General features: G+C 36.7%; 1 protein-coding gene across 1 annotated transcript in view; it reads left to right on the forward strand.

Moving 5' to 3' along the window:
• Phex (phosphate regulating endopeptidase X-linked) overlaps nt 1-18799 on the forward strand; it is a 300129-nt gene that overhangs the window by 227311 nt on the left and 54019 nt on the right. Inside the window, exon 14 of the mRNA XM_021152917.2 lies at nt 5746-5849. Coding sequence (XP_021008576.1) covers nt 5746-5849 — 104 coding nt within the window. The remainder of the gene's footprint in view (nt 1-5745; nt 5850-18799) is intronic.

Below are 18799 nucleotides of genomic sequence, written 5' to 3' on the forward strand. Positions count from 1 at the left end.
TTGCTGTTCTTGAAGAGGACCTAGATTTGGTTCTTAGCACCTACTTTAGGTGGCTTATATTCACCAGTAACTCCAGTACCAAGAGATCTGATGCCCTCTGTGGGATATGCATGCATATGGTATACACATATATCTACATACTGAGGTGCACATACATACACATACAAAGAAATAAAAACTGTGGTTTAAAGTTATCAAAAAAGATCACTAGTAAGAAATTACTTGTGAGATTTAGATTCAGTTAAGTTTTTTTTTTTTTCATGAGTAGCCTAGGATGTTTTATTTTTCAGTGTTTTAAAGAATGGGAATTGAACACATGGCAGTGGTGGCACATGCCTTTAATCCCAACACCCAGGAGGTAGAGGGAGGCAAATCACTGAGTTCAAGACCATTCTTGTCTACAGAATGAATTCCAGAATAGACAGAGTTACACAAAGAAACCCTATCTTGAAAAACCAACCATAGGATCAGAGCAGCCAGAGGTGCTCCACTCCTAGGCTCTCTAACAATCCCAGGATCATAGGATCAGATGTGAAGAGGACACAACACCTGCCCCAACACCAGGGAGTAACTGGGACCAGTGAATCACAGGCACCAAGGAACTCCACCTGACCAGTGGCACAGGTTCCTTCCAGTCTGGGAAGGAACTGCACTAACTTCGCAGCCATTCCCACAACACCCAGAGGAAGCTCTTCTCCCAGGTGCTCTAACAGACACAGGATCACAGGATCACAGAAGTTTGGTCACACCAGGATCTCAGGGTCTCAGATGCAGCTTGACTCCCAGGAGCTGTGAAACACCCAAGATCTCAGGATCCCAGAATTCCAGAATCACAGAGACAGCTGAACTCTGAGGAGTTCTGACACAACCAGGATAACAGGAAGGAAAAGCTACAGTCAGATATAGTGAGGTAAGGTAGCACTAGAGATAATCAGATGGCCGGTGGCAAGTATAAGAACATAAGCAACAGAAACCAAGGTTACGTGGCATCATCAGAACCCAATTCTCCCACCATAGCAAATCCTGGATACACCATCACACTGGACAAACAAGATTCGGGTCTAAAAATCACTTCTCATGATGATGATAGAGGACTTTAAGAAGGACACAAATAACTCACTTAAATAAATATAGGAGAACACAGGTAAACAGCTAGAAGCCCTTAAAGAGGAAACACAAAAATCCATTAAAGAATTCCAGGAAACAATCAGACAGGAGAAGGAAATGAATAAAACCATCCATGATCTACAAATGGAACTAGGGACAATAAAGAAGTCACAAAGGGAGACAACCCTGGAATTAGAAAACCTAGGAAAGAGATAAGGAGCCATAGATACAAGCATCACCAACAGAATACAAGAGATAGAAGAGAGAATCTCAGGTGCAGAAAATATCATAGAAAACATTGACACAACAGTCAAAGAAAATGCAAAAAGCAAAAAGCTCCTAATTCAAAACATTCAGGAAATCTAGGACTTAATGAGAAGGTGAAACCTAAGGATAATAGGTATAGAAGAAGGCAAAGATTCCCAACTTAAAGGGACAGTAAATATCTTCAACAAAATTATTGAAGAAACCTTCTCTAATCTAAAGAGATTCCCATGAGCATACAAGAAGCCTACAGAACTCTAAATAGATTGGACCAGAAAAGAAATCCATCCCATCACATAATAATCAAAACACCAAATGCTCAAAACAAAGAAAGTATTAAAAGCAGTAAGGAAAAAAGGTCAAGCAATATATAAAGGCAGACCTATCAGAATTACATCAGACTTCTCACCAGAGACTATGAAAGCCAGAAGATCCTGGGCAGATGTCATACAGACCCTAAGAGAACACAAATGCCAACCCAGGTTACTATACCCAACAAAACTCTTAATTACTATAGATGGAGAAACCAAAGTATTCCATGACAAAACCAAATTTACACAATATCTTTTCAGAAATCCATCCCTACAAAGGATAATAGATGGAAAACACCAACACAAGGAGGGGAACTACATCCTAGAAAAAAAGCAAGAAAGTAATCTTTTAACAAACCCAAAAGAAGATAGCCACACAAAGAGATAATTCCACCTCTAACAACAAAAACAACAGGATGTAGCAATCACTTTTCCTTAATACCTCAACATCAGTGAACTCAATCCCCCCCCCAAAAAAAAGACAGACTAATAGACTGGATACGTAAACAGGACCCAATTTTTTGATGCATACAGGAAACCCACCTCAGGGCCAAAGACACAAATACCTCAGAGTAAAGGACTGGAAAATAATTTTCCAAGCAAATGGTCCCAAGCATCAAGCTCGAGTAGCCATTCTAATATCGAATAAAAGCAACTTTTGAACAAAAGTTGTCAAAAAGGATAAGGAAGGACACTTCATACTCATAAAAGGAAAAAATCTACCACGATGAACTCTCAATTCTGAACATCTATGCTCCAAATGCATGGGAACACACATTCATAAAAGAAACTTTACCAAAGCTGAAACCACACATCGTACCCCATACAATAATAGTGGGAGACTTCAATGCTCCACTCTCAGCAATGGACAGATTGTGGAAACAGAAACTAAACAGAGACACAATGAAACTAACAGAATTTATGAACCAAATGGATCTAACAGACATTTATAGAACATTTCATCCTAAAACAAAAGAATATGCCTTCTTCTCAGCACCTCATGGTACCTTCTCCAAAACTGACCATATAATTGGACACAAAACAGGTCACAACAGATACAAGAAGATTGAAATAATCCCATGCATCCTATCAGATCATCACAGACTAAGGCTGGTCTTAAATGCCAACAACAACAAAAAAGGAAAGCACATATACACATAGAAGCTGAACAATGCTCTACTCAATGATAACTTGGTCAAAGAAGAAATAAAGAAAAAGTTAAAGGCTTTTTAGAATTTAATGAAAATGAAGACACATTAGACCCAAACTTATGGGATACAATGAAAGCAATGGTAAGAAGAAAACTCGTAGCTCTGAGTGCCTCCAAAAAGAAGCTGGAGATAGCATATACTAGCAGCCTGACAGTACACCTAGAAGCTCTAGAACAAAAGGAAGCAAATTCACCCAAGAGGAGTAGATGGCAGGAAATAATCAAACCCAGGGCTGAAATTAACCAAATAGAAACAAAAAGAACTATACAAAGAATCAATCAAACCAGGAGCTGGTTCTTTGAGAAAATCAACAAGATAGATAAACCCTTAGCCAGACTAACCAGAGGAAACAGAGACAGTATCCAAATTAATAAAATCAGAAATGAAAAGGGAGACATAACAACGAACTATATCTTAAAATAACTATTCTGGTTTTTGAATATTAACAGTTGAAAATATTAAAATCATGTTCTAAAAACATAAAAACAAAGAAACACCAACCAACCAACCAACCCACCAAATCTAACTAAACAAAAAAGAATGGTTCATAATCAGCATTCTTTCTAGTTAAAAATGATACTCTCAATGGATACCCCATATATATATATATATATATATATATATATATATATATATATATATATATATATGGGAAACATTTATTGGACTTAGTGTGTTGTAAAGAAAAGAATAAATAAAGTTGGAAGGAAGATGGGAAACAGCATCAAAGTAGTTGGGGGAGCTGAAGGGAGGGAGTAAGACATTGATATGACCAGGATGTATTATATACCTGTATGAAATTTTCAATAAAAAATTAAAAATACACATTTTCACATAGTATTTTTTTCTGAAATCCAGCCTCTCTGTAGCCTTTTTTTTTTATTATTATCACTAAACAGTAGGTGTTCATTAGAGGGGTAAGTTCTAAGGAAGAGGATCTAGAGAACAGAATGTTAAGGGTTTGGGAAGACAAATATGACATACTTTTTCTTATTAGTGGGAAGGAAAAATATAGCAGAAGTGGGAGAGAACATGGAGTAGGAAAAGGACCAGTAGGAATAGGAGAGAAATAAGTGTAGATAGATAATAGGGTGAGAAAATATGATCAACGTTCCTTATATACATGTAAGATAATGCCAGTGAAACCTACTCTGTTGTGCAATTATTATTATTATTTTTTTTATTTGCTTAAACATTTTTTTAAAATTAGGTATTTTCTTCATTTACATTTCAAATGCTATTCCAAAAGTCCCCCATATCCCAATCCCCTACCCACTCACTCCCACTTCTTGGCCCTAGCGTTCCCCTGCACTGAGGCATATAAAGTTTGCAATACCAAGGGGCCTCTCTTCCCAATGATGGACGACTAGGCCATCTTCTGATACATATGGAGCTAGAGACACAAGCTTTGGGGTACTGGTTAGTTCATATTGTTGTTCCACCTATAGGGTTGCAGACCCCTTCAGCTCCTTGGGTGCTTTCTCTAGCTCCTCCATTGGAGGCCCTGTGATCCATCCAATAGCTGACTGTGAGCATCCACTTCTGTGTTTGCTAGTCCCCGGCATAGTCTCACAAGAGACAGCTCTATCTGGGTCCTTTCAGCAAAATCTTGCTTGTGTATGCAATGGTGTCAGTGTTTGGAGGCTGATTATGGGATGGATCCCTGGATATGGCAATATCTAGATGGTCCATCCTTGTGTCTCAGCTCCAAACTTTGTCTCTGTAACTCCTTCCATGGGTGTTTTGTTCCCAATTCTAGGAAGGGGCAAAGTGCCCACACTTTGTTCTTTGTTCTTGAGTTTCATGTGTTTTGCAAATTGTATCTTGTATCTTGGGTATTCTCTGTTGTGCGATTATTATAGCTGAATAAAAATAGTGAGCACTTAAAAAAAAGGAATTTATTCTTGGTTGTTTACTTACTCAGATGTTTTTCTTATTAATGGTGGTTATGTGTCTATTTCACTTTTAAATTTATTATGCCAATAAGATTTTAGAAGCAAAGCTTTCAAGATCACTGCAAACTATTGCTTTTACCACAATACAAACATCAATAGAATACATAGGTGAAGTAGTACTAGTTTTGGATGGAATACAGAAGAATTGAAATTGTTTGTTACTTTTGTTTCAGGAAAAAAACTCTAACTAAATAACCTATTATCTTAGTATACAACATTGTTGTGAGTCCTCATTTCCTTAGTCCCATGCAGTCTATAATCTGTGATTTGCCTATGTAATTTTGCTTTTTGGTAATCAGATCCTTTCTTAGTGTCAATAGATAAATCTTGTTAATAATTAAATTATTTAGGTGACTCCATTGCACTTAGGGTGGAAAATAGGTTTGTGAATTAATTCCCTTTTCTCCTTCATAAACAAATGTCAATTACAGTAAATTGGATTTTAACTTTTGACTAAATTGTCATCTATAAGCTAAATGAGGTTTCTGCTGTATACTCTGAATGTGATTAGAAGGATCTTATGTGACAAATTTAGAAAGGATCAAGAACTTGTGAGCCAAGAAATTTCGGATCTAAGATACGTTTGGCAAAATTTAATGTGGATTTTTCAATTATAAAGTAAATGGAACCCATAGTAAATAACCGAAGCTTTTCTTGTTTTCTTCCTTGTGATCCAGAAATGATCATATTGCTTTTTGAACTTTTTATGTTAAAAGAAAATCACTGAGATTAAATTTCATGGCTTTGTGAATCTTGAGTTATGGCTGAGCGATGTTGTGAGGGCTATAGCGTCTCCTCTGGTTGATCCTTAGTGGGTTGAAGTCTATTTTTAAAACCATCTCTTATCTGCATTTAGAACAATAATGATGTGTGTTTTTTTTTTTTTTTTTTATGCAGGTCAAATTTTCAGAATCGGACTACTTTGGCAATGTACTGCAAACCCGCAAGTATTTAGCACAGTCTGATTTCTTCTGGCTAAGAAAAGCTGTTCCCAAAACAGAGTGAGTATTTTTAAAAAGTGAAATAGATAAATACATTGGTGGGAAGTGGAATCTCTTTAGATTAAACTCTTTAGTTCTCCTCAACTCAGGGTAGCCAGCTTGCTAGTTATTTTGTTTTAGCAAAATCTTTACCATGGATTGCCAGCTCTCTTTTCTGATATTGTGTGGTACATATCTTCCATCTATTACAGACCTCCCAATCTTAGCATCAACATATATCAGAAGAATGCTCATTAGGAGGCAAGTGTTGAAGCTATTTCTAGCTGTAGTTATATGTAAACATACAGAGAATATTTCTATATAAACTTCTCTACATTTTCATACTCTGGTAGGAATATTTGAAGATGTTAAAGAATGAATACTTTAGCACTAAGTATGAGTAGCTACGTATATGGATTTATGTAATTAAGAAGCAATTAGAACAATGATTCTCATTTTGTGTGTCTCGGCCCCTTTGGGGGGTGTCAAATGACCTTTTCACAGGGGTGACACATCAGTTATCCTGTGAATCAGCTATTTGCATTATGATTGATAACAGTAGCAAAACTACAGTTATGAAGTAGCAATGAATTAATTTTATGGCTTGGGGTTACCACATCATGAAGCACTGTATTTAAGGGTTGTAACATTAGGAAGGTTGAGAACCACTGAAATATAAGATACTTATTGAGGTAGTGTATGCCAAAGAACTGAAATTTGTATCATTTTGAATCAGTAGCAGTTACAGCTTATTTATCTTTTTCCTACCTGCTGTAGGAAATTTTCCTACAAATAGGAAAATATCCTTAAAGCCTTTTAAGTCCATGTCCATTTAGCCACTGTATTTTCCCTTAGGAAAAAAAATCTTGGTGATGCTCTTAGTAGTGTTGTTGATGATAATAGCAGTTTATTTACAATATGTGGTGAGTTTCATCTTATGTGTGTCTTTGCATGTTGCATCCATATGTATATGTTTCTGGTGGTGGTGTTTGTGACTGCACATTCTGAAGGAGGCCAGAGGAGGACATCCAATACTTTCCTCTACCATCACCAAACTTATTTTTGGGACATGTCTTTCATTGAACTTGTCACTAACTTTTGTTTTTCAGCAAGGTTGGATAGCCAATAAACTTCTGGGTTCCACCTGTCTCCTCCTCCTCAATGGTGGATTGCTGGTGTGTATAGTCATTTCTGGCTTTCAAGTAGGTACTAGAGACTTGAATTCAGGTCCTACACTTTTAATAGCAAGTGCTCTTTTCCATTGACCATCTACCCAGTCTGTGCTTTACAATTCTTAATTGACTTCTCATAATGTCTTTTCTGAGAGGTGTACATTCTGTATTCCCATTTTGCAAAGCTTTTGCTATGGCTCACTTTTTCAAATGCTTTAAAAATCTTCTTTAGATCAGATCATTTCTATTTTTGTGCTTTTAACTACAGCATTTCTTTTATAAAATAGTTCCTGTTATTTGTAGTCACTGTTACCACATTATGGATAATTCTTTGAATATAGCTTTATTCTTTGAAACATATATAATGGCCACTTTCAAATCTTTCCCAAATCTATTCTCTGGATTAACTTAAAGTAATTTTCAATTCATTTATCAACCCTTTTCCTTCTCTTTTTTGTAGTATAATTTTTGTTGTCAAAAATGATGTTTTAGATAAAATAGTGTAGCAAGTCTGGATGCTAATTTACATTTCTGAGATCTTTTCTGGATTTACACTGCAGAATTTGTCTTTCCGTACATATGTAGTTATGGATTCCTGTGTCCAATTTCAGTCCTTTATTTTAGTTTTTAGGTTTACTTCCTGGTGATTATTCCATGTGTGCAAGTTCATGCTTAGCCAAGAATTAGTCCAGACTGAGTGCTCTAGCATTTAAGCTTGAGTGCCTTGAAAGTCAGCCACTTCTCTGGCTTCCTTGGCTTTTATTTCCAATGGGCTTTCTGTGCTCTCCCTTGTACTAGACCTGCAGTTGTAGCCAACCATGGGTGTGTGGAATACTTATTTATCATTGTGCCCTTTTCAGTTTCAGGATCTCCCTTTGAAATTTCTGACTAACTTTTCCCTAATTGTTTTCTATCATTGAGTTTGCTATAGTTTAGTTGAGAAAGATACATTTTCAGCTAATTCCTTCTGGAAGAAAGTTAATTTTTCTGTTGTACTGGGATGGGCAGGAGCAATCCCAGCAAGATGTCCACCAAATTCTGCTCTATTAATTCCCCAATTCTAGCAGTTTATTGCTCACTTTTGGCCAGTTGCCAGAGACCTAAAATGGATGCGTGTTGACTATTTTTCTCAGGTTTATGCTTGATTCTTGTGGAAAGGAATTGTCAGCTATGCCATGCTATCATTTCCTAAAAGCTGATTTGGTGGGCTAGCTTTTAAAAATTGGCTAATAGTCTCATTTCCATGATTTTGATGGGCTGTTTATATGCTATCTTGTGCTCTTTGTTGCAATCCTTTTGAACACTCCACTTCTGGATTCTAGAAACATTAGACCCTTGTGTCTTCTTTTCCCTTAAACTAAGAATATCACCATTCCCTCCCAATGCTCTTATGTGCACAATCTTGACTCTATCAAACTTCCATGGAACACATAGGTACAATTGTTTTGTAAGTTATTAGCTTTAAGGGATAGAGTATCAAAGATTAATCAGTCTTCTGTGTATTCCTGATTTTACTCAAAAAGTAAGTACGAATGAAAAATAAACAGATGGTTTTACAACCCCTTGCTAATGACAGATAATCATCTATAGCCATCTGCTCCACTGTCCTTGCTTCTCTGCTCCTATCATGTTATTTCTCAGCCTGTCTATTCCATTCCTTTCTCAGTCTAAATTATTCATAGGCATTCTAGATTTAGGGCTGTAAAATCTGATGACTCAAAGCAGATAACTTCAGCAAAGGATTTTTTTCTTTTTGTTTTGATGTTTTCGAGACAGGCTTTCACGTGTGTAGTCCTGGCTGTCCTGAAATTCACTCTATAGACCAGGTTGGTCTCAAACTCAGAAATCCACCTGCCTCTGCCTCTGCCTCCCAAGTGCTGGGATTAAACGCGTGCACCACCACGTCCCGCCCAGCAAAGAATTTTCAATATCTCTATGACCGTGTTCATGTAGTAGAATAGTCATAGACCTACATACGTCATCCTGCCCTTTTAAATCTTATTCATCACAGTTCAAAATTTAAAAAAAATATTTTTTGAAATTGTAATGTAAATACACCACTTCTCATTCCAAGTCCTCCTATATACCCTTCCTTTCTGTCCTTAAAATTCATATAGTCTCTCTCTCTTTTTCATTGTTGTTACATAGCTATGAATATACATATATTTCTAAATATAATCTATTGAGTCTATATGTTACTTATATGTAGGTTCTCAGGGCTTATCATTTGGTATTGAATAATGAACTGGTCTGCTCTTCCCTGGAAAAAGACCATTTCTGCCACTGTTAGCATTCCTTAGTTGCCTATAGTAATTTGTGTTAGATTGAGCCCTCATGGCTTGATTTTCCTTGTTCAAGTCATGTTTGGGGAGTCATGTTGGTGAGACTTTAGCTTCTCATATTCTAGGAGGCACAGTTTCAGAGCAAACTCTCTGATTATCAGGCTCTCATAATCTTTCTGCCCTGTCTTCCTCAGTGTTCTCTGAGCCTCAGGTGAAGGAAGTGTTTCATTCATGTATCCATTGTGATTGGGCTGCATAACTATGCATTTTGACTAGTTGTGATTTTCTGAAATGCTCTCCCTTGTTTGCAAAGAACTTTCCTTGATGAGGAAGAGGTGGGGACTACACTTATTTTGATGTATTATGTCAATTGATTCTGATATTTCTCTGTTTATTTTTCTTCAGCTGACTTGCCTATTGGAGAAAGTGGGATATTGAAATCACCTACCATTAATGGATTGATGTTAATCTGTTTCTTTAATTCCAGTAGTAGATAATTTTAAATGAAATTGGATGCCCCTGAATTTGGTGCATATATATTTAGAATAGTAATGTTTTCTTGGTTAACTGTTCCCTTGGTTAGAATGAGCTGGCCCTTTTTATATCTTCTGATTAGTTTTTGTTTGAAGTCTTTTTTTTGCTTTCTGGTTCCAGTTGATTGCTGTATTTTTATCCACCCTTTTACCCGAAAGCAGTGCCTGTTTTTAAAGCTAAGGTGTGTTTCTTGTAGACAGCAGGTAGATTTTGTTTCTTTCTTTTTTTTTTCTAAAAATTTATTTATTATTATATGTAAGTACACTGTAGCTGTCTTCAGACACTCCAGAAGAGGAAGTCAGATCTCATTACAGATGGTTGTGAGCCACCATGTGGTGGCTGGGATTTGAACTCAGGACCTTTGGAAGAGCAGTCAGTGCTCTTAACTGTTAAGCCACCTCACCAGCCCCTAGATTTTGTTTCTTTACTCAGTCAGTCTCTGTCTTTTAACTTTAATACTAAAGCCATTGTTATTTAAAGTTATTTATTAAAGTATTTGTGTTAATTGCAGTCACATTGTTGGTGTTCTTTGTGTTCTCAGTGGAACTTTGTATTTTAACAGTTGTTGTCTTTTATTTCTTTCCACAGTATCTTTGCTATGCATAGTCCTCTTTTCAGTCTAAAATAATGTTTTCTGTACTTTTTTTTCAGTTTGGTTTATTGGATATAATTTTAAGGCTGTTATATTCTTGAATATTTTTCTCACTCCTTCAATTATGATGGATAGTTTTGCTGGGCATATTAGTCTAGGCTGCTGTCATCGTCTTTTAGAACTTGGGATGCATTTCTGCAGGCTCTTCTGACTTTCCACTGAAAAATCAACTGCTATTTTGATGGGGCTTCCTTCATATGTTATTTTTTCTCTCACTGCTTTGTTTTGTATATTTAGTGTTTTAACTTTGCTACACTATGGATATTTTCTTTTCAGGTCTTCTCTATTTGTGTTCTATGTGTTTCTTATAGCTGTATGGGTTTGTCTTTCCTCAGACTAAGGAAATTTTCTTCTATGTTTTTGTTCAAGTCTGTTCTATGCCAGTAACTTGGGATTCTTCTCTCTCATTTATGTCTATATGCATGTTCCCTTCTTGTGTTTAAGGAATATTTTTCATATTCCTTGCTTATTTGCTCCAGATATCCTACTCTATCTTCAAGTCCTGATACTCCATACTTCATTCATTCTATTAGTAAGGTATTCCATCAAGTTTCTAGATGCATTATTATGAGTTTTTCAGTTCCATCATTATTTCATTTTGAATCATCTTTAGTGTTCTATTGTTCCAAGTTCTAGATTGTCTTTATCATTTTCATCAGTTTGTGCTTGCTTGGGCATCACTCAGGTGTTTGTTCTCTTTATTTTTTTCTCCCTAATTACTTTGAAGCTATTTTTTATGCCTTCTTTCAATTCCTTAGATTATTTGATGAAGTTTATGATTGTTCTTTTAACTCTGTGCCCCAGGGTTCATCTGGGTATTTCTAAATGGAAAGCATTTCTATAGGACTGCTATCTTTTAGGGAGAAAATATTGGCTTGAGCTTTCATATTGTTGACATTTTTGTAATGAGATATATGCATGTGAATCTGTTTGTTAGTTCTGGGTCTGTTATAGATTGATCAGGTTGAGGTAGAAGAGAGGATGTATGTGTGATTTTCATCTAGATGTTGGTAATGGCTTGGATGGAATCATGTCGGGTAGACAGAGGGTATTAGTCTGGTGTGCAAGATATATGTCCTGGTTCAAGCTTTAATTGTTGGGGTAGATATGTCTTTCTAGATTAAAATGTTTACTGTGGTATGGAATATAGTACATACTATGGTATGTACTATGGGTTATGGGGACAGGTCAGAAAGGTCTTGGCAGGAGCTTAGACATCATTTGTGGTACAGGCACTTGAAGCCAGGGTAGGTTGGGGAACTGGATAATGGGACTCAGGATAGATCTGGTAGGTTGGGGAGCATGCATGGATGAGGAAGGTCAGAGTGACCTACCAGATTAGACCCTGTAGAATGATGTGGTATATTTGGGTGTGGTACAGAAGGGATCTGTATGTGATAGGACAGGTCCTTTAGGAAGTCTAGAGATTGGTTACTGCACAGGTACTTGTGGCTAGACAATGGTGAGACACTGGATATGGGACCTGGACTAGATCTGGCAGACTGGGGAGAAGCCATGGATGGAAAGATACAGTAAGACTCAGAGGGCTACACCCTATGGAAGAAATAGTTGGAGAGGTTGAATGCTGTGCAGAAGGGACCTATAGTTCAAACTTTAAAAATTCTTATCCTTTGTGTGTGTGTTAGATGCTTTCACATATATGTGCAGGTGTATAAAGTCTTCCTCCATACCTTCCTCCCTTAGTTTTTGAAACAGAATATTTTACTGTACCTGGGGCTCATTGTTGCAGCTAGAAGAGCTGAAGAGCAAACCCTGATATCCTCCTATCTCTCCCACCACTGGTATTATAGCTATGTGTCACCATGCCTGGGTTTTCACATGGGCACTGGAGATTCAAACTTAAATACTCATACTCACCAAGCAAGTACTTTACCAACTGAGCCCACCTGTATGTTATTGATGCTGCCAACTTAATTCTTCAATTTGAAAATGTTATTTATTTGGTCATGTAGAGTGTCTAGGTTGCTAGTGGGAAAATATCTAAATGGGCCATTTTTAACATTATCCTCAAATATTGATAGGCTGTCATATTCTGATGGTCTTAGCTATTCTTAACATTTTATTAATGCCTTGGGAAAATTTCCCCCATCCAATTTGTCAGTGGAACACAAATATCAGGTATTCCTCTCCATTCATGAGGCATTGGTACTGGGACATCTGGGAGATACCAAAATGTGAGGATGCTTAAGTGCCTTATACAAAATGGTACAGTCTTTGTATTTAATCTGTGTACATCTACCTATATAAGTTAAATTATTTTTATTTAAAATACCTAGTTGTCTAGTTGCTTTTCTATTGCCATGCTAAAACACTATGACTAACGCTACTTATAGAAGGAAGGATTTATTTTGGGCTTATGGTTACATAGGGATAAGAGTCCACTCTGACAGGGTAACCTGAAAGCAAGGAGCAGGTATGTTGGCTAAAGAAAAAAATGAGAGCTCCTTTTTAAAAAAAAAAAAAAAAAAAAAAAACAAAACTCCATTGATTACTTGTGAATTTCACATCATACACCCCAATCTCACTCATCTCCCTGCTTCTTTGTAGCTGCTCTTCACTCTTGCAGACTCCCCCCACCCAAATAAAATAAGACATAATAATAACAAGAAAATAATATTGTCATAGAAACTATAGAGCATCACACAATATACCCTTTTGTCTACACATCTTTACTTGCAAATGTTCATTGCAATGAGTCATTGGCTTGGTTTGAGGCCTCTGACTTCTGCTTACACTTTCTATACTGGATCCTCACAGGAACTCCACTCAGCTATCCTGTTGGCCTATGTCATGGTGATTCTACAGCTTAGGATTTGCAGCACTGGCCATTTTACAAGCTTCAGCAAATCATAGATGGGGTAGATGTTAGGGTGGGCCAACTCAAAGCCTTGGGTCTGGATTTAGAAGGTAACTGAGTTGGTCAGTCAGCTCACCTGGGCTCGCAATACCAGCATGAGCTCTTGAGACTTTCCTTGGCTAGCTTGCCCAGTGCTGCAGCCCACAGAGGGCAGGGTCAGCTATTCAGCTCTCATGCTCTTGGGCCAGCTTATCTGGACTTATACCATCATAGCCGAGTCTAATATGCTACCTAGGTGAGGTGCATGGGCTACTGTTCAAAGTTCTGTAGCCAGTGAGGGGGTAGGACTGGCTCTCCTATTCTCATGACCTTGGGTCAGTTCTCTAGCCTGTATAAGGCTTTGAGGGGTCCGGGAGGGAATCTCTCCCTTGCATATGCCACCACACAGCAGACAAGAGGCAAGAGGTCACATCTAAAACGCTAAACAGGAAGCAGGGAGAGCTAACTTGAAATGGTGTGAGTCTTATGGAATCCCAAAGCTGGTCCCCAAGTACTATTCCTCCCTCCAGAAAGACCAAATATGAAAATGCTTGAGACTGTTGGTACACTTTATCATTTAGGGAATAATAAGAATCTGTGTATGTCAAGTACAGATACATTTCCCTACAAGCTGTAGATACACAGTGTTGTCTGTATTTACTTCATAAAGGTACTACATTCATTGATCAACGTTTGGGAAACATCTTTTAACATTAAAAAATAAATGTAATACTTGTGATTCTTACTTCATCAATGTGTCTATTTCAGAAAAAAGAATATTAAAAATGTTTAAGGTCCTATTTCTTGGCAAGTGACATGTCTCAAATTTTCTTTTAAAGGAAATATCTATCTGGTCCATTTCAAGCATTGTAGGGAATTTTAGCTTCATGAAACCCATGGGCTTTAATTGACATCTTTTAGGTCTGAAAATTCATGAGTTAATCAACTGAGGAGGATGCTGGAGTAGCTCCTCTGTACTAGTTTACTTTGAACAGCACATCATGATTATTCCAAAAAAGCCTTGGAATAACATTTTGCTCCTTTGTGGGGCTGGGAGATAAATACCCTTTATCATCTTTTTTTCTCATGGAATCCATTTTAGCTGCACTAATATGCATTAAGAAGTTTCTAAGGCAATGGGAAATGTCAGCAAGAATGAAATTAATTGGGTGGTCATCCCTGAAGGTACATGTTTAGGGATTGGTTCTTAGAATTGTCACTTCATCAGTTTGCTTAAAAAAATAGAGGATTTACTTTGCTGCTTGGCTTGAGTCAAAAGTAATTTCTTTCCCCCAGGATCCTCTTATTTGACAGAAATGATTCTAAGCCAGCATCCTTATTAACTCACTCTCATTGTACTGTGACAAACATGACTGGGTTCTATTCTCTAACTCATAAAACATTTGCAAAAACCACATTAAACATGTTTATAAATTATAGTCTTTCTCAGAGTTTTTGTTTGCAAAAACATTATTTATATCACTGGATGTGGCTAATATCTGCAGGATATTGGTAAGAAAGTATCATATATTCAGTTTTTTTTCCATTTCATATTCCCTGGACTACTATTAAGAGTTGATAAATAAAATGTGAAGTTTTAGCCTGATTATATCTATTTGAGCTAGTGAAAGGAAATCAGAGTATCAGCACATTTCAGATCATTACATTTTGGTATTACATCCCTTTTAACTGTATCTCTGTCCCATACGTTTTGAGATTTAAAGTTTATATAAGACTTAGCCCCATTATCTATTATTTTCTTCCATAAATATAGACTTCAGGAGACACAGTAAGAAGAATCTAAGGTACTTGAATGGTGTTTTTATTAACATAGATGTATATTTAACAATAGAGTTAATGATCTCATGCTCAGAACCTGCTACTTGGACAATTGTCTTAGCTCATAAATCATTCTAGGAGGTAAAGTGCTACAAGCTAGAATGCCTTCAGGGTCCCACCAATTAAGAAATGGGCCACTTTGACAAGTGCGAACAATTAAAAGCATTAGTGTTTATAGCCTTGACTTTAAAGAATTCTAACTTAATTTTTTAAGATCCATCATATTGGCAAATAAAACTGTTTTCTGGGAAAATTCAAACTATTAAGTGGGTCTTAATCTGTACAGAGTCAACTTTTCCATATTACACTTACTTGCTGTTGTATATCAAACCATCCCCAAATTAGGGGCTCAAAACAACAGTAATCATTTAATTTGTACATATTCTGATTCTAGGCATGATCAGTAGACTTAGCTCATGGCCTTTCATTTAATTGCAGTAAGATAGAGACTGCCCCCTGGTTTTTTTTTTTTCTGTTTTTTTTTTCAATTTTTTATTAGATATTTTCTTCATTTACATTTCAAATGCTATCCCAAAAGTCCCCCATACCCTCCCCCGGCCCTGTTCCCCTACACACCCACTCCCACTTCTTGGCCCTGGCATTCCCCTGTACTGGGGCATATAAAGTTTGCAATACCAAGAGGCCTATCCCCACAATGATGGCCGACTAGGCCATCTTCTGCTATATATGCAGCTAGAGATATGAGCTCTGGGGGGTACTGGTTAGTTCATATTGTCGTTCCACCTATAGGGTTGCAGACCCCTTCAGCTCCTTGGGTACTTTCTCTAGCTCCTCCATTGGGGGCCCAGTGTTCCATCCAATAGATGACTGTGAGCATCTACTTCTGTATTTGCCAGGCACTGGTGTAGCCTCACAAGAGATAGCTATATAAGAATGCTGGTTGAAGAAAAAAAGTTAAATTACAGGTTTCTAGAGAGAGGAGAGGAAAGAAAGGAGAAAGGCTGTTCTTTTGTGCATCAGTGTATTACCCTAGGAAATTCCAAAGTGTCTGTTTAAAAAAATATATTTCTCTTTTTATTTTATTTTATTTTATTTTTATTTTATTTTTTTGAGACATGGTCTCATGCATTTTAGCCTGACATCAAACTTGATATGTAGTTGAGGATTATCCCCTAGGCTCTACCTTCTAAGTGCTAAAATTATAAGTCTATGCTATCATAGCCAGCCTATGCAGGGTTAGGGATGGTACCCAGTGTTTTCTGCATGCTAAGCAAGTACTCTACCAGCTCCTTCCCAGCTCCATTTCATCTTTTTCTTTAGCAGCAAGTCAGCAGGATGAGTCCATAATAAAGAGGAAAGGAATTCAGATTTCCTATCTTAATGAAAGAAGAATAAGCTATTTTGTGAACAGATATTGAAAGTTTGCACCAGAGAATATTAAAACTAAATATATAACAAACTTAGATACAATAAAGGAGATGCACAAAATATTTTACAGATGGATTGGCATCATTCCTAAATAAACAAAAGCAACAAAAACATCAAGAACTGATAGGACCCACTGAGAACTGATGAGAAGAGACAGTCTATAGGAACATGCATTATCACACCTATATATTATGGTCTAACTCATTTCTTGTGGTTACATGCCTGAGATTCTGACTTCTTTAAATATTGGCCTCTTCATCTAAGAGCCAGTAGTACTGTGTGGATTCCTTCTCATCCTTTCAATCTGCCTGACTTCCCATCTGCAAGTATCTTTTCGGACCTCTAGTCCTCTGTTGCATCTATTTGATTCTAGCTGAAAAAGGTTGCCTGCTCTTAAGGGTGCATGTGTTTAGATCGGCCTACCTGGATAATCTAGGATAAGCTCTGTCTTTTCAGATTTTTAACCTTAATTACATCCGAAAGTTCTTTTTGCTGTATAATGGTAGGATCTCAGGTATTAGACTGTGACATTATTCTACTCACTACAGATAGAAAGTTGGGGTCAACAAAAGGTATTCTCTCCTTTACTTGTTTTCTTAACAAAGTAGGCCAACCAGGAACTTTTTAATAAACACCAGTGTTTAATTGAACCACTTATCTTGATTTGACAAAAGGCAAACCACTTTCTTGATTCCTGCAACTGTCTCTAGAATAATGCAAAGCATAATAGAACTACTTTGAAATTCGAAATGCCAGACTTTGTCTTCATCTCTAGATTCGCTAATGATAAAGTGCTTAGAACATGGCAAAATGCTTAGTGACTGCTAGCCAAAAGTCACAATGATAGGATGGTGTAGTCATAGGCTTTTCCACAAGTAAGGAGAAGCTATAAATAGACAAGTAACAACCAAGATTTGGGTTCCTACCAGTCTTATGTTAGTTTGATATAAAATAATGCATTACTTGGAAATTTTCTATTAGACATCAAATAATAAAATAATTGTTTTGAAAAGGGATTTATACACGTTCCTTTTTTCATCTTGGGGTTTGAACCTAGAGCCTCATAAATATTAAGCATGTGTTGTACCACTAAGATAAACACTCAGTAGTATATATGTTTATTTTTAGCAATTTAGCTTAAAAGACATTGTCTGAGTTTCATCATAAAAGGTGGTGTCTGGGGTAGATACCATCTGGTGGTAACTATCACATAGTCCATGAACCAAGAGTGATTTTTAGAGATTAAACATTTGAAATTGGTCTGATGATGGTAATTCATAAGTTGAATCACAGTTAATCAAAACAATATCCCACCTCAAAAGAATTGTCTTTTTCATGAATAAAATTATACTTATTGATTATTATATTTGAATTTTATCAATCAGTACTTGTGGAAAGTTTGGTCATTCATATCAGTTTTGCTTCTTCATCCATAAAGTCTGAAGTTTTTACACTATTTTCTTAAGCCCATGTATTCAATATAAGGGTGTAGACTGTTCAGAGCTATAAGGAATCCTAACATCTAATGCAATACCTTAACTTGAATTCATTATTGTTATTACTATTATTATTATGTATTTGTTTGTGTGATGGTAAGTATATGTGTGCACGTTCTATGATGCCCAGGCAGAGGTCAGATGACAACTTTCAGAAGTGGATTTTCTCCTACTGTAGGTTCTAGGGGATTCAATTCAAATCACCAGAATTGCATGGCAAACACTTTTTACCTGCTGAGTCATTCTGCCAGTTCAGTATCTTCACTTTATAACTAAAACCAAACCCCAGAAAGATTAGTAGTCCCTGATCCAACAAAACTCAGCTGGTTATAGAGATAGTTCAGGCATTGCGACTTAAATCAATAAACTTTTCACTGGAGAAGTTTGACACTCTAGTAGCATGGTGTTATTCATTTTTCTTTAAATGGGTCTCTGGATTATTACCAATCTAAAACAGTTTCATGGACAGTCAGGAGTGATGTAGGCTAGAGAGGTAGCTGGATCATGTGGACAGAACCTAGCAAACATCTGCTTGTTGCAGTGTTTCCATCTTCTGAGGGAACACCCCAGAATGTAGAACTTCTTGTCAAAGTTTTCCAGATGCACTCATATTGATTTCTCATTTGTTTATTGTTGTTAATGAAGTCAGACATTCTAACATTCTTTTGTTAGGTTATATTTATTTTCATTTTATGTGCATATGTGTTTTGCCTGGATGTATGTCTGTGCACCATAGATTCCCTGGAACCG

Source organism: Mus caroli, unplaced genomic scaffold (assembly GCF_978045245.1).
Source record: "Mus caroli unplaced genomic scaffold, Mus_caroli_1 scaffold_5, whole genome shotgun sequence".
NCBI classification, from domain to species: Eukaryota; Metazoa; Chordata; class Mammalia; order Rodentia; family Muridae; genus Mus; species Mus caroli.